The sequence below is a fragment of the Cupressus sempervirens genome, chromosome 3, assembly GCF_028749045.1.
Source record: "Cupressus sempervirens isolate cs-2001-9-10 chromosome 3, ASM2874904v1, whole genome shotgun sequence".
Taxonomy (NCBI): Eukaryota; Viridiplantae; Streptophyta; class Pinopsida; order Cupressales; family Cupressaceae; genus Cupressus; species Cupressus sempervirens.
Window position 1 is genome coordinate 699,522,115 of NC_143120.1, and position 18,013 is coordinate 699,540,127.

General features: G+C 34.2%; 1 protein-coding gene and 1 long non-coding RNA gene across 3 annotated transcripts in view; one reads left to right on the forward strand and one right to left on the reverse strand.

The window, feature by feature from the left end:
• The window catches only part of LOC149568666 (membrane-associated progesterone-binding protein 4-like), a 106,283-nt gene that overhangs the window by 44,983 nt on the left and 43,287 nt on the right, over positions 1 to 18,013 (reverse strand). For both annotated transcript variants that reach the window (XM_089821546.1, XM_089821545.1), the window contains exon 6: positions 16,847 to 16,893. In XM_089821546.1, the coding sequence (XP_089677672.1) occupies positions 16,847 to 16,893 (47 nt within the window). The remainder of the gene's footprint in view (positions 1 to 16,846; positions 16,894 to 18,013) is intronic.
• LOC149568668 (uncharacterized) lies at positions 6,527 to 8,539 on the forward strand. Its single transcript, XR_016361695.1, has 2 exons — positions 6,527 to 7,261; positions 7,704 to 8,539. It is a non-coding gene; the product is annotated as an uncharacterized LOC149568668 (long non-coding RNA).

Consider the following 18,013-nt stretch of genomic DNA (forward strand, 5'->3'; position numbering starts at 1 on the left):
GTTTGTGTTGCAATTTTGCTCTGTTCAAGTACTTCAATTTGGTATGTTGTACTGAAACATCATTTCATAACTAGCATTTCAAGTTCTATATGTATACTATACAATACCCTCTACCCGCCACCCCCTGCAGTCGTCCCCCTACTCATCCCAAAATTGAGGCCCTTAATTCCCCCATTCCGAAAGCTCTTCCCAGTGTCATGACATCCTACAAACCTAGTGTCACCATTACACTGATTTTATTTTTTCTGATTTTCAATGTTATTTTATATCTTGTTATTTCATTTCTTGTTGTTTCATTTTCTAAATTTTGATTTTGTTTTACAATTTTATATTTGTTGAAAAAATAAAAATATAGTTTTATTTCTTTTAGTCTTAAAGTAGGCCCTGCACCGAAAATATGTGCTTATTGAAAATTTTCCCACTTCGTGAAATGCAGTGTCAAAAGGAACTCTCATTGTCATGATATGAATGAGGATGAGAAGGAAATTCATTCTAATAGTGCAAGCAAATCAGAATATGAACTTGAGCATGAGGATGAAACCAATGATAGGGGTAAGCATGGACTCAATCTAGAAAGGAAAACTAGTTCCATGGTTAGTGCACCACTTGTTATTGATTGCCCCTTCCATCTTTTGGCAGAGTAGGTTAGGGATCCTTATGATCCCAAATATCCTCTTAAACAGTTTGCAAAAAGAATAACAACACCAACACCAACAGGTGGTAGCACGACAAAATGGAAATGCAACATTTGTGGTACAGAATGGTTTGGGAGCACCATGCACACTTCCTCTTTTAGCCAAGAGAAGATGTGGGAGCATATGATTTTTTGACGAGGGCCAAAAATCTGCATTATAGAATTGAGTTCAACAAGCTTTGGGGTGTTCCAGATGACATGAGAGTTGCAATGCCTACTACCTTGTTTGGTAGGCAACATATTCACACTACTAAACAAATTCAGCGGCGGCAAATGCAAGGAAACCACATGGTTCCAATCATACATCACATCAAAGAGTGGGAATAATGTCAATGTTAGCCTAGAGACCTTCATCCACTCACAGTGCTATGGCTGAATCACCACAGGAGAAAGGGAAATGTAAGATGCAAAGTAACCCCATAGTTGATATCTTCAATGCACACCTGAGAGATCAAATAGATGATTCCATTGGAAAGTTGTTTGACAATGGCATCCCATTTCATGTAGTTCGACATTATTATAAGGAAATGATGTCAATGGCGGCAAAGAGAGTGTCATATGAGCTATCAAGTAAGCACCAATTGAGGACCTTGATCTTGGATAACAACTATGTCACAAAACATAGTCCAAGTAGTGACAAATACAACAAATGTGCGTAGAGCTGTAGGGAAGCTTATTGAGGCAGCATACAGAGATAATTGGTGGACTCCATGTTGTGTATGTCATACACATTGCACTCGAGGATATGGGGAAAATTGAGTAGATTAGAGGAGATGTTAGCGATGCAACAGATGTGCAGATGTTGTTGGTATTGAGAAATTGATGAGATTGTTGAGATGATTGGAAGGTATATGACTATCAAATGGTTATCATTGATGGCAATCGCGGTATACCTTTGATCAGTGAGAACTATGTTTACAACAGGTTACTAAGCCTCATGTGAACACTTGTCGTAATCGGTGATCACTAAGTAACAAGAGATGATTGCATGGTAAACTATGGTCAGCCAATAAAGAGGTCAAGGAAGATATACATTGGATAACGTGCATCCAACACTGGAGATTAAGAAAAGAGATTTATTACTATGGATTATGTAACAAGCTTGGCACACCTATTGTAATACATTTGGACTCCACATGTAACACGTTTCGACTAGTCCGAGCACTAGACAGGTAAACATGAACAAAAGTCAACCCGATCGAGTCTAATCATTGAGATTCCTAAACTGCTTGAGAAAATAGAGAGGGAAACACAAAATTGAAATGGAGGGTCAAGATTAAGAGGCAAAAGGTCACAGGAAAATATAAAGGATTTGTAACAAATAGATTGTGTGTATTGTTGATCATAACCGATAAAGGAAGACAATTGTTGTTGAGCTAGAAGAAGGGAAATCTAGATTGTGATCAAGATATAGAGAAGAAAAGTGCACAGTGCAGCAGAAATAGATTAGAGAGCATAAGTGTCATGTGCCCACTGTAAAATATAATTTAAATAATAATTAAATAAATGATGATAAGAAAATCATATTCAAGTAGAGAAATAGAAATAAAAATTACATATATAATATATTATCAACAAAATAATAATTAGTATAATGTTTAAGACAATTAAATAATAATAAATTTAATATGAATAAATTAATTAATTAAGTTAAATAGAAAAGAATATTGTAGAAAGTAGATTATCTTTCTAAATAAGATTTAATAATAAATGATAATAAATACAAAATAGATAAGTAAGAAATAATATAACATAAATTAACTAAATCTAAAGTCAAGAGATGTAATAAACAGATGTGACTCTTCCAAATTAAGGTATAAAAGGGAGGAGAGTTCATTTTAAAGAGTAAGGAAGAAGAGAAGAAGAGAGGAGTTAAAGAAGAATTATTAGAAGAGGAATGGGAAGAAAACAAGTGACTTTTTCAATATTTTCAATCATGAAAGGATGTGACTCTTAGAAAGGGTTCTAATTATAAATGGTTGTGACTCTTCAAAAATATTTTAACTATGAAGAGCTGTGACTTTTCAAAAGGATTCTAATTATGGAAGGTTGTGACTTTTTGGTAGTATTGTGATTATGAAGTGTTGTGACTTTTCAAAGGATTTTGATTATGAAGTGTTATGACTTTTCCAAAGGATTGTGATTATGCAGGGTTGTGACTTTTCATAAGGATTGTGATTATGAAGATTTGCAACTCTTCGAAAAGGACACGAATGATAAAATATGGGAGGATTAAAAAACAATTATACCTAAGAGAGTTGAACTACAAAACCATCAGAGTAGAGAAAGTAAAGAAACTAAACTAATAGATATTGAATGTTGGGAATTGAAGTATATGTATTCTATGAAGGATTATAAAATGAAAAACTAAAGGTTACCAGAGGTGTGTTCATTTGATATATTTATTTCATAAATAAATATAAATCATTTGGTAGATAAAATTATCAAGATCAAGGCCGCTTGAGATGAGAACTTTATAGTTCTCATTGAGATCAAGTGAGAACTTGGTAGAGGTCATTCATTAGAATGACGAGTTTCTTTAAGAAATTCAAAGATTAGAGGGCATTATTGATGGAATGTAGGGATTCCAAATTGGAACCCAGAGAGAGATTTGTAGAGAATCTCTTAGAGACAATATATATTGTAGTGGTCAAACATATGCATATGTCAAAGATAAGGGACTTGGTTAGAGGTGGGATCTCTACCAAGTAATGTTACTAGAGATCCCAAAGAGGTCTAAGGAAGACGTTCTTTATATGATAATTACATAATCGAGATATAATTCTCACTAGAGGGTTAGGTAATTTGAGAAGGATCTCTTCCGAAGGATTGGGAAGGGCAGTATGGGTAGTATTTAGATTAATATTTACTTAATCCAATATTTTTAATATATTTCACATATAATTTTTCTATACTTACTGACAAATGGTTACAGGTACAACATTCAAATTTAGTCTGGAAGAGGGGACACTATAGTGGTATTAGAGCATGATCTTGCCATCCTGCAAGGTAAAAGAGGAGGGAAATAATTCATATGAAAGAGTAACATAGAAAGCCAACGAAAATTGGAATAAGGTCAATCATGTCAATGAAAACAACCTAAAAGGCATACAACTTTCAAATCAATAGAAGAAACTATCTAATTGCTTAAGGACAAGCACTTTAAGGAAGGACAGACGATCATGTCCACATTTTAAAATATAATTTAAATAATAATTAAATAAATGATAATAAGAAATAAAAATTACATATATAATACATTAAAGAATAAAATAATAGTTAGTATAATATTTAAAATTATTAAATAATAATAAATTTAATATGAATAAATTAATTAATTTAATTTAATAGAAAAGAATATTGTAAAAAGTAGATTATCCTTCTAGATAAGATTTTAATAATAAATGATAATAAATACAAAATAGATAAGCAAGAAATAATATAATATAAATTAACTAAATCTAAAGTCAAGAGATGTAATAGAAAAATGTGACTCTTTAAAATTAAGGTATAAAAGGGAGGAGAGTTCATTTTAAAGAGTAAGGAAGAAAAGAAGAAGAGAGGAGTTAAAGAAGAATTATTAGAAGAGGATTGGGAAGAAAACAAGTGACTTTTTCAATATTTTCAATCATGAAAGGATGTGACTCTTAGAAAGGATTCTAATTATAAATGGTTGTGACTCTTTAAAAATATTTTAACTATGAAGAGTTGTGACTTTTCAAAAAGATTCTAATTATGAAAAGTTGTGACTTTTTTGCAGTATTGTGATTATGAGGTGTTGTGACTTTTCAAAGGATTTTGATTATAAAATGTTATGACTTTTCCAAAGGATTGTGATTATGAAGGGTTGTGACTTTTCGCAAAGGATTGTGATTATGAAGGTTTGCAACTCTTTGAAAAGGATACAAATGATAAATAAAATATGGGAGGATTAAAAAACAATTATTTCTAAGAGAGTTGAACTACAAAACCATGTAGAGAAAGTAAAGAAGTTAAACTAATAGATATTGAATGTTGGGAATTGAAGTAATATGTATTCTATGAAGGATTATAAAATGAAAAACTAAAGGGAACCAAAGGTGTGTTCATTTGATATGTTTATTTCATAAATAAATATGAATCATTTGGTAGATAAAATTATCAAGATCAAGGCCGATTGAGATTAGAACTTTATAGTTCTCATAGAGATCAAGTGAGAACTTGGTGGAGGTCATTCATTAGAATGACGAGTTTCTTTTAAGAAAATCAAAGATTAGAGGGCATTCTTGATGGAATGTCGGGATTCCAAATTGGAACCCAGAGAGAGTTTTGTAGAGAATCTCTTAGAGACAATATATATTGTAGTGGTCAAACATATGCATATGTCAGAGATAAGAGATTTGGTTAGAGGTGGGATCTCTACCAAGTAATGAGATCCCAAAGAAGCCTAAGGAAGATGTTCTTTATATGATAATTACCTAATCGAGATATAATTCTCACCAGAGGGTTAGGTAATTTGATAAGAATCTCTTCCAAAGGCCGAAGGATTAGGAAGGGTAGTATGGGTAGTATTTAGATTAATATTTACTTAATCCAATATTTTTAATATATTTCACATAATTTTTCTATACTTACTGACAAATGGTTGCAAGTTACAACATTCAAATTTAGTCCAAAAGAGGGGACACTACAATAAGGGAACAAACAAGCAAAAAGTGTCATTTACAAATCACAGATTTAGTTGTTTCCAAATAGTTACAACCAGTAAATCACTAGATCGGGAGGACCCTAACAAGTTCAAAGTTGTAAATCTCCTAGCAAGGAAGACTCTTAAGTTCTTAACAGAGTTTTGTAAATCTTTTAACAAGGTAGATCTTAGCAAATCTAATTGTACTTCTAACAAGATACAAGATCACACCTAACAGGTGAACCCTCGAAAAGGGTAATGCTCTTAACTGGGAAAACTCATTTAAACCAATAGTGAAGACTTGTGGATACCATCCCCACAACGGTTTTACCTTCTAATCAATAATTTCCGCGAGACCAAAATCATTGTGTTATGTGTCTCATGTGTGTGGTGAATTAGTTTTGTTATGCTTTATTTGCTACTGCCAGGTGTATGCTTGATTAGTATTAAGTGTTTGCATGTACTGATTCACCCCCCCCCCCCCCCCAAGTACCTGTGAATCCTAACAAATGTTTATCTACGACCAACACGTTTCACTTGCACTCTTTGGGAGCTTCATGAAGGAGTTCTTCAATTGAGACTAGATATGCATCCTATTTCATTCTTTTTGAAAAAAGTACTTGAATTACAAGAATCGTTGCCACTCATGGTTATAAAGTAAGATTAAAAACAATGGGATCAAGCGAGACAGAGCAGAGGAGGGGAGGAGGGTGAAGAAGATAGTGAAAAGTGATGCATTTTGAAATGGTGTAAGATGCACACTTTATCATCACTCTAGTTTCCCAAGTCATCATATATGGGGATGGGGATGCACCTATCCTTAGAGAGGTGTATGTGCCATGTCCCCTTTCTAGTGACATAACTTTTATCAGGGATTTGCCTATCATCGACTCTCGTAGGCAAATGATTTTGGAAAGAGAGTCATTTTATTTCCGATGATTACATTCTTGCTCTCGGAGAATAATAATTCAGTAAGTGGGGCCTACTTGTTCTAATATTAAATTGAGATTGTACTTTTACTTTATAAAGTTATTTATTTAATTTTATAAAGATTAAAAATAAAGTGCATTATAAAAGACCATTCCGGAAAACTTCCGGTAACTTCTCAACAAAGTGAATAAATAGAGTACATGGGGCACCCATTTGAACAAGCGGTTTTGTGGATTCGATTTCTCTTTCAATTGGGGCAATTTGTAGTCATTGGTCTGCAAATTTCCATTAGATCTTTGGGAACGGAAACTCCCTTGGATCTGCATAACTGAGGTGGTGAGATATCCTCCGAAGGGTTGCACATTGGAAGTGGTCTTCAACCATTTCATGTTGAGCTTACTTGCATATTCAGAGTGTTTGAAGGATGGCGACTTCAAGAAATTCTAAGGGGGGATACTTGTAATCTGCAAAAAACCAATTCAAGTTGAGGGAACAGAACTGGAAGATTTGAAGGAAAGTGGGGAAGCATTTCCGGAATACCAATTCCTCATATCCGTCCCCAGATTCCATGTAAATTTGCGATATCATTCCAAAAAGAAAACCTGAGCGAATCAACTCTACCAAGAGAGACAGCCGTATCGCGAGCTGGAAATAATAAAATTGCGTAAGTTATACAAAGATGACAGCAAGGCAGACTGGCTCTTATTATCTTCATCGCAGAAAAACAATACAGCAGGGATATTACCTCAGCGGCATCAAAATTCACACGGGCTGTGAAGAGAGATTATAACAGCCTTCATTTGAACTTCCTCTGGCAAGATCTGCAGCTTAAAAGCGAGGGTAACAGTATTAATTTCCTGAAAAAGTCTAGGGATCTGCAACTCGAATTGGGTGATTTATTTGAGCAGCTGGGACTTCTTCAGAACTCATTCCGACTCAAACCCGATCGCAACTTTGCACAGGTCCATACGGTAATTTTTATTCTGCAGCATCAGCATTCTTAATTTCGGGTTGTAAGAGGTGGCTTGGTACACACCTGAATTAGTCATCCTTCGCATGCATTTGATTACCAAAGGAAGCGGCCATCCAGGTTCTAAATATTGCTTTAGTTGTACACGATAAGTTCAGATTTATCCTCAAATTGGTTTAATTGAATTAGGACCTGTGATAGATGCAAAATTACAATAAGATACTTCCTGAAAATTGTTGTTGCTATCAATTGGTTCTATCCACCATATTTAGTGAATTATATTCTTATTTTTCCTGCATATCTAGTTCGGTAAAATTCGTAGCACTTTATCTTTCAGACTACAAAACAGGGTTTCAATAAATTGTCTCAGTTTAGTATTATTTTTAGTGACCCTTAAAGCAAGGTACATTTCAGTATGAGTGCATTGATTCCATGCTTGGCAGATGAGGACAGTTGTGTGGGAGGACCCCACTTTAGCATTCTACAAAGAGCACATTTGGCCTATTATTCATTATAGATAGGACAACTTGAATACTCCCTTGCACATCATTATTTATGCTTTGAATCTGAAGTGGTACATGCCTAGGCTTGGTACATGTACACCAATTCAAGATGATGAGATGAAGGGTTCTTCAGGTGCATTGATAGGATGTATGATGCTGAACCTGTCAGCTAGATTCAGACTAAGTGGCTGAAATTTGCTACTCCTAGGGGTTAAAAGGTTGTGCCAAACGTAGATATAAGAACGATGGCATAAGAGGACCCGATTTTGTGGCATACTTGTCATGGACAAAAATAACAGCTACTACACTAGCCATTCATTTTCTGTCTCAGGTTTCTAGTTCTTCATTTCTGAGAGGAACTGGTCTACTTTTAGATTTGTCCAATCTCTTAAGAGGAACAGACTTGCCTCTAGGAGAGTGGAGAAGCTAGTGGTTATACATAGTGCCTTGCATATCTCTGACTACAAGAAATGTGTCTACAAGGAGAGCATAGCAGCATGATTTGATGTAGTGTCAGATGAACCCTCATAGATCAACGAGGATGAGGATGCAATAGCTTCAGATCTACCGTTGGTTGGTGTTCCTTTGGCGGATCTAAATCTTGAGGAGTTCAGCAGTTCCAGTAATGAGGAGTTTACCTTGAAACTCGACCTCTCAAGGGATGATTAAAAGCCTCTTTCACCTCATTTCGACATTTTGTACTTGTTTTGACGTAATAGAATCTTCCAATTGTCAATTCAGCAATTTAAATAGTACCTAAGTATTCTAATTTCTAATTAGTAATTAGATATTTGATACTTCAATGTTCAAGTAATTACTATTTAGTATTTTCATTTGCATTTTTTCTATTTTACTTCTTAATAGTCTCCATATTATACTATATACACACCCCCCTACCACCCACCCCCCGACATCGACCCCAAAACTGAAGCCCCTTGCACCTACCTCCTGGAAACCTGTTTTGTCATCTCCATGTCCTTGACGGGTAGTGTAACTATGCAAAATAGTCATTGACCATAAAAATGGTTTCAAGTTCAGCTGAGTTGGGACTCGCTGTTGTTAGATATCTGTAGCTTCAGTCAAACAAATAAAACGTAATGAGTTTTCATTCTTATCCATGAGTAAATGAAGAAGTTCATAACTATGGTGTGTGTGTGTGTGTGTGTGTGTGTGTATTCTGATATGCACATACATACTAAACATCATTACTTATCAACTTGATTTACTGATTATTAATATCAGTTACGGATCGGTCATTGTGTAGTTGACTTGTTTAGCAACTAATTTGGTGTGTGCCTTAGAGGCATGTATATTGGAAGGGAGGCATGCCTAAGAACAGACATGTCTCCCACATAGGAGGCACGTCTATTCTTAGGTGTGTCTCCATATTTATATGCAGTCCAGAGGCAGGGATAAGATTATCGATGAATACATAATATCAAAGTCTTCTACATGATCTTGCCTCTGCTTGACAGTAAATTCTAAGTTATTTTATCTGCAGATAAGGATAAGTAACACAGAAAAAAAAAAAGTCTTTGAATGTATTTTCATTCTGCTCTTCATAACAGTCAAATCTGCCAACAAATATAAGTGGCATACAAAATTGTAAATCTTGACAAACAAGAATATTACGAACAAAGTGTGAAGTTCTGAGATTATTATTAATCAAATAAATTCTATAAAATTTTATCATAGAGAAATTATAGATATTGGACATATCTGATCTATCAAATTTAACAAGGTATCAAAGCACGTTTTAAGAAAAGATCAGATCAGATAATTTTAAAGAAAATTAATATTTCTTGAAAATGTCATGTCCCCTATTTTCCTCCAATAAAAGTTATTAAATATATAATGATAGTAAAAATAAAATAAATTATAATGTTGAATTAATACATTATAATTAAAATATAAACAAATATATTAAATCTATTACTATTATACTTAGTTACCGGATTCGTGCTAGACAGGCCAGATCTGGATTCAGATCCAATCCGGATCCGCATTGGTGCTTGGATGCTTGAGGATCCAGGCAGGATCCTTGATTCTGCCTGTAGATCCATCAGGATCCGTGGACCAGGGATCTTGATGAATCCATAGGCAGAATCAAGGATCCTGCCCGGATCCAAGCCACGGCGTGAGGATCCACAAGCAGAATCAAGGATCCAAGCCACAGGCTTGAAGATCCTCAAGGATCATAATTTCATTTTGTGATTCAGTAAACCAATGTGAATGTGTTGATTTTCTTTATAATCATGAAAATAAATCAATTATCAAGTATACTAGATTCATAGATCCGTACTAAAATCATGGATTCATACTATGAAATGATTTAGTTTTAGAATTATGTATATTTCTCTCGTTTTTAGTATGTATATATACACACACACACACACGAATCCTCCATGAATCATTATTGGGAAAAAAAAATCCCAAATCCACGGATCCGATTCACGTGCCCAAATCGGATTCGTTTCACAAATCGGCAACTAAGCTATTATATAATATATCATTAATGTAGTGAAAATTAATATAATAATATAAATAGAGTAATATATTTAAATTACCTATTTAAATATAACAATATAAATATTTTATATATTATAACTTTAAAATATAAATATATATTAATCAAATCTTTTTATTAAGATAGAACCAACTAAATGAAGAATCACAACCTTATAGCCACATCCATATATAAGAAGAAATATGGAATGAGCAAAAAAGGAAGGGGAGATAGGGAGGACTGGATGACGATGACATATATATATATATATAGATGCAGAAATCACATACGGGGGATACAGAGGGCAGATAGTGAACAGGAAAATCAATAGTTTATTGGAGACATCAAGTCAGTGTTATTGAATACTAGCGCAAGAAGTATGTCAGAGACCTTATTATTCATTCCTTCTATATCTGCTTCATATCACTGTCGGTTAGTTGGAAGAAGACAACTATAAACATTCAGTGATATTAAAGAAAGGATGAAAGACCTGCCGTTCAAGCAACAATAACAATAAGTTTTCAGACATATAAGTCACATAATAAAATAAAGAGGCATGTTCATATTTTGATTATGGTCTCGAGGGAAGCCCAATGTGCAGTATGAAGAGAGTGTGACGAACAGAGCATAGATGGGAAGGTTTTTGAACTTTAGAGCAAAGATTTGTGGCAGTCAATTAGGGAGATATATTCTGAATCCTTAGAAATATAACAGCGAGCATGAGAGAAGGGTAAAATAACAACGAATAAGGGAGTGAATCTCATGGTTATAGAGAACAATGGTAACAGCTAAACATTGATTAAAAGGATTCATCAGTAAGAACGGGAATGAAACCGGTCAGCAATCTAAGAAGTCTAATCTGCAGTTTTAGTTCTCTACAGTCAGTCGGGCTGCATGAACTTCAATTGAGGGAAGATGTCATGTAATATGTTTCTATACCATACATCTGAGCATGGGGAGATTGTAGGACTGGATAAGGAAAGCATCAGGTAAGAAAATACTAGAGGAACAAGTGATACCAATTCATTAGACATCCACTAACAATGGCCACCACGGTACGCAGAGCAATCTCTTGTAATTATAACCACTGTTTGCATATGGACAGAAAGAAGAGATATACTGCATATGTAGAAGTGGAAAATATGCAGTGTGGAAATTAGAGAATATAGATTTACATCTGCATAACTATAGAAGGGACTGACCATTGCAGATCCTAATCATATCTCATTTGAACCTGCTCAGCTTGCAACTACTACTCACGGCAAAAGTAACATTCTATGAGAAGAGTCCCAAGCTTGTATACACAAGAGCTACAAGAGGAATTGTGGCACAAATCTGATATTAAGATATCCTTATATCAGAGAAGTTAATATCAAATTGAAGTAATCCATAAAGCCATCATCTGAACATTTCTAACATAAGTACAAACAAGTTATTATTTTCTTGAGACTTCCATGGATCTAAGATATTCAAACTAAATAATATTTATCAGAGAATATATATATCAGGAAGACATTATAGTGACTATTGCCAATACAAAACTATCAATCGAATATCAAAATAGCTTTATCATAAGACAAAATTAGTGTTAAGGACATAGTATTGCAAAAAGTTCTACAATACAAGTCTACATAACATAGATCTATTAACAAAGTTAAGTGTTATAATGTTGTAAAGAGAAAGCGTTTATGATAATTGTCGCTACTCTTCAAAGGTAGCCAACCAGGGACATTACAAAAAATCATTACACGATCTCAAAATGGTAAATGGCATGAGACTCGAAGATAGGCTTGAAGGTGTTTCAAACTTTGAAGCTTGGAAACGGAAAATGATGCTAATACTAAGAAACCATGAGTTAAAAAAAATCATAGATAATCCTTCTAAATCCAATGAGAATGATGAAAAGATTCAATGGGAGAAGGACAATACCAAAGAAATTGAATTATTAATAGACGGAGTAAAAGATCATCTACTACCTATTATCCAAAGTTAGACTCTACATATGATATGTTCAAAGCCCTAGAAAACATGTTTGAGATCAAACACACTAGTAGGATCCTCACTCTTAAAAAGAAACTCTCTAATATTAAAATGAATAAAGGAGAGACCATCACCTCATGCTTTATGAGGATAATGGAATTAAGAAGCCAACTCTCAACAAAAGGTCACATCTATGATAGTAAAGAGTTAACTATGGTAACGTTAAATGGACTCCCTAGCTCTTGGGAAAACTTTAGACAAGCAATAAGTGCTTGTTCCAAGCTCCCTAAATTTGATAGACTAAAAGCTGACTGCATTCAAGAAGAGTGTAATCTAATATCTAGAGGAATCGGCACAGAATCCACAAATAAAGACATTCAGATTGCCCCCACTAATTTGAAAAGGAAAAAGAGCAAAAATGGTAAATAACCGTTCAATGTCATAGATGCAACAACTATGGTCACACTAAAGCGAAATGTCCTGACAGACTCAAACATCAAGCTTCCTTTGTTGAAGTCAGTAATTCAAACTTGGAATCAGAGAAACTTGTATTCTAAAGAACTTCAATATATCTCAAAATTTTGTGAATACTGGATTAAGAGGGAGTTCGTGGTTCTTTACCATCTGCACAAAACCTCTTGTAAAATGAAGGTGAAACACATCCGAGGTAAACTTGATAAGATTATAATTAATAAGAATGAGTCTCGGCATATTTTCTTATTGTAGTAATGAATCTTATTATTAATCATGAATGTTGTTTGGGCCCTGTGTACATTATGAGGAAGTAACGACTTCAAAATGATTATCACTTGTATTTGTTAAAGTTATTCGAAAGTGACAATTTTACAATAACTTAATCTTCTATTACAATGGATATCTTATGATGTCTAAGTAGATCATGATAGATTATATCTTGCATTGTGAGTTAATTTCCTCAAATAGACCATGAATATAATGTTCCTATGCTAAGTATTATTGAGGATACGTGTTCACATAACCTATGGACGTGTTACGTATTTGGTGAATATTAGGCACCTTGATGTTCAGGAGGCCATTACTCAAAGTACTTGGTGAATATCAGGCAACTTGATGTTCAAGAGGCCATTACTCAGTGTACTTGGTAAATATCAGGCAACTTGATGTTTAGGAGGCCATTACTCAGAGTGCTTTGGTGAATATCATGCAACTTGATATACTGCAGCCATTACTCTTGATAGCATGAGATGATATCTAAATGGAAGATAACTTCTGATCTATGATATCCTTAAAACCTGTCATTTCTGATATTACGTCAAGGTAATATCTAGTCCTGTATTTATCCTCCCTAGCTAAGAAGGAGTGTTAAAGATCGGTAGTTTCAGCCGAATAAATAAAATGTAATGAGTATTAATTCTAATGCATGAGTAAATGAAGAAGTTTATAATATGGAAATGATATATATATAAATATATATTCTGATACGCACTTGCATATAAACATCATTACTTGTCAACTTAATTTACTGATTATTAATATCAGTTATGGATCGGTCATTGTGCAGTCAACTTGTCTAGCGACTGATTTGTCATGCGAATTAGAGGCGTGTCTATTGGAAGGGAGGCACACCTAAGAACAGACGTGCCTCCCACGTAGGAGGCATGACTATTCTTAGGTGTGTCTCCATATATATATGCAGTCGAGAGGCAGGGATAAGATTATCGATGAATACATAATATCAAAGTCTTCTACATGATCTTGCCTCTGCTTGACAATAAATTCGAAGTTATTTTATCTGAAAATAAATATAAGGAAATCAGTATCAATCTGCAGATAAGGATAAGGAACACGGAAAAAAAAGAGTCTTCAAATTATTTTCATTCTGCTCTTCATAACAGTCAAATCTGCCAAGAAATATAAGTGGCATACAAAATAGTAAATCTTCACAACCAGGAATAATTTGAACAAAGTGTGTCAGGTTTTGAGATAAATATTAATACTAATTTCTACGAAATTTTATCATAGAGAAATTATAAATATTGGACATATCTGATCTATCAAATTTAGCAACTGTATTAGTATCTAGACTTTGTGTTATGACATATGCTTAGCAAGAGCAGTTTGTGACTTATTTCATTTGAGGAAACGACATTCAATGATGTAATGTCCCATTTTTTTGTAGTTCACAAAATATTTCTTTCAATTGCAAGATAAAAGAGTTCAAACCTTAATGGATCCATTTGCTGAATTATGCCCATCCTTAGGTGATGAGTTACCAATGTGAAAAGAATTGAGATGGACAAAAGATGAAAAGTGACTCTTTTTTTAGCATAAAACTTGGCCTTAGTCGTGCCTTTTGGTGCTTGAAAGTAAGAAACCCCGACGTGGGAAGTGATTGTAATGAGCTCATTAGTCCTATTGCAGCGTACAAAATAACCATAACATATCCTCAATTTGGTGATTTGATCATAACTTCTGGCTTGGTAAGCACATTAACTCCAAATTTAGAGGGGTCAGGTTTTGTGCTGTTTTAATTTTCAATTAAAATATGAAGGAAATGACATGAAAACTAACTATTTGACATGAAGCAAAACTAAGTACCAATTTTCAAGATAACTTGTTTGGTAGATTAATGATATTATCTCCTGATTAAAAGGCGACAAGATTGTTGATGGAAAGCTTGGAGGTTCAAAATTTTCAAAAATTGGCAGTCTAAAACTTGGGGCAACAAATTCAAAATGCCTTGTTATTTTTCATGAACCTCCAGCTAAATCAAGGAGCAATCAAACTATTAGATGCATTACTGAACTGACAGGCAAGATGTATAGCAAAGACGGAGTCAAAATTAAGAATAGCTTTGCCTTGTAACCAAGGGAAATCAGACCTGGATAGTTGCTTTGTAATCTGTTTAAATATCATTTTTTATTGCTTCATAGCCTATGCGAGCTGGATATGAAATCAACACCAAGTAAGAGCTTGATTGTTCTCAAGAGTTTGACCATCATAATTTGCTGTGGCTTTGTGAGATTTGAATGTGTCCATAGATCCTCGTCATTCCTTCCTAGAAGTTTTCAACCAGGTAAATATAATTACCTTCTCTACTCTTTCCTCTATATTTTCAGCCTGCCAAATAAAATCATCTTTGGCTTCATTTGATGTGAGTCATTTTGACTGGCTACTAAACAATCTGAACGATCAACTGACCAACAGTCAGCAAACATCTTGATCAATAAGCATGCACTATCAGGCTATTCAGCAATATGCTTAGACAGATAGTCAACCAGCCTACTTCACTTGTATTTAGAGACTCCCACACAATCAAGCTACTAACTATTCAATTAAGCCAACCAATAGAAAAACACTGACTACCTCACTATAAAGATAACTTTTATTTCATCCCATGTATACAAGCACGAGTGTTAGAAGAAGAGAAGAAAAATTATGTACTGGTTAGATGGATTCAACCACACATAGATAATGCAGTTGTGAATTGCAATAAATTATATAACCATGATAGCACCTTAGAATGAGACCAAAGTAGAACTCCTCCATGATACTTTTATAGCCTATGAAAATGTGCATATTTGTTTATTCAGTTTAACATGCACCTTGTATAGAAAACATATGGCTTATCTTCATTTGTTTCTTTGCAAGTTCGTGATCAAACCATTTGTGTTCTTATCCATTTCAACAATCAAGGTTGGCTTCCTTCACCAATAATGGTTCCTTCTGAGGCATGGGATTTTTTTACACATATCATCTGCCCTGAAGAAGCTTACCAGTTGTTTGGGAACAATACCATTGATTTACAAGCTTACTTTTTATAACTCTAAGCCTCCATGTCTATGTTAGGAAGTGTCCCTATTTAGAATACCATATAAATATTTTGAAAACATCTTTAGTTACATTTGTATCTTGTTAAGAAGCCAAACAAATGTTGTTACCGGGTCCCTTTAGGACTTGTAAAATTATGGGTTTGATTCAGATGAGGGTTTGGGTTTGGGTTCAGTTTCGGGTCCCAAAGTTGGTTCCCCTCTAGGTTTGCCCAGGAATAGAATATTCCATGAGGAACTTGGGGTGTCAAGAGGACCTTGTGCCAAACTAGGGTTAATCCAAGAGGCCCCAAGGGCTACAAAAAGACAAAACAAATATAATAGTTATTTTTTGAACAAATAAGTGCTTGTATACCTGATTTTGCCCTTAGGTGCCCCCAAACCCCCATAAGGGGTCCTACCCCTCAACCCCACTGAACAATGAGGGGATGAAGATAAATTGTGACCTGACATCTGAGTGTGCTGACTAAGATTATCCATGGATAAGAGAGTTGGGAAGTTATTTTTCATGTCAATTTTGTAGTAATTTATTTTTCATTTGCTTTCAAATCCCCCTTTTCTTTAAATCAGGTTGGATGAAGAGTTAATTAAGAATTGTTTTTGGAATGTTTTTGAGGATATGCATAATTACAACAAGACTCCTGCAACCTCATAATCTCTCAAAAAAATTGAAAGAAGGAAGACTTCTAATATGCAACAACCAAGAAAAATTGAAAAGGAAAGAATGCTGGTCGAATCATTCCAAAGCAACTCTAGATGTAAGATGTCAAATGTATAATAGATCTTACATGTAGCTTCTATGGTAGAAATTACGCCAATCAACAATGCTTTTAATCTGCAAAGAATATAGACCAAATTCATATCAATTTCAGCCATAATTACTCAAAGATGCATATTGAAAAGCTAAAAGATCTATGAGTGTGCATGTTGTCAATATTAATATTACATTATTGAGGGAAAAATTGAGTATTTGGAAGCTAAAAGCAGCAATTTCAACAGCTCAACAAATTCCCTAAGAAAACTAACTGGTTTTCTCAGGATTGCATTAAAATACAGTTACAAAATCATAATAAATTCTATAAAATTCAATTGGTAAATTATATTAACATTCTATATTATTTCCCTGTAAATGGGTTAAAAACTTAAAACATAGAAGCATAATTCTTATTGGAAACATCTGAGAACTAGGTTATTTAAATTAACTGCAGCGTAAGGCAATTCTTGCCCTTCCAATACTGGTATTGTGGTGCAATCTCCATTGGACTAGTTTGTAGGTGACTCCTTTTGGAGCGAAGACAAATAATGAAGCTGAAGCCTTGCTGTAACTTGAAGGACATCTATATTGGTTGGCAGCTAAATGTGCAAATTCTTGGAAGTAGAGGATTTATTCAGGGTATATCAGAAAAACTTCTAAGGATTGGAAATTGAGGAATATCATGAAGTAAAACTAGCAGGCATTTTGACACTGTATTGTTTTGTCAGTGTGCAGGGAGTACAATCATGTAATAGATGGTCTTGTTAATGCCAGTATCGCGCAATGACTTTTGCCTCTAAATCTAGCAATAATCCTGATGAATGTGATATACTGCCCCTTATAGAAGCTGAGGCTTCCCCTTTAAAATTTCCATTTGTTACCGTCTTAATAAAATGGAAGCCCCTTGCCTTAATGTATTAGCACTGCAGGGAGTACAATCATGTAATAGATGGCCTTGTTACTGCTAGTATCACACAACGACTTTCGCCCTTTAAATCTAGCAATAATGCTGATGAATGTGATATACTGCCCCTTATAGAAGCTGAGGCTTCCCCTTCAAAATTTCCATTTGTCACTGTCTTAATAAAATGGAAACCCCTCACCTTAATGTATTAGCACTACCTATAATTTATGTAAGTGACAATTCAATATTGACAAATACTGAATATTACTTGGTAATTCTTATTAGAATATTATAATA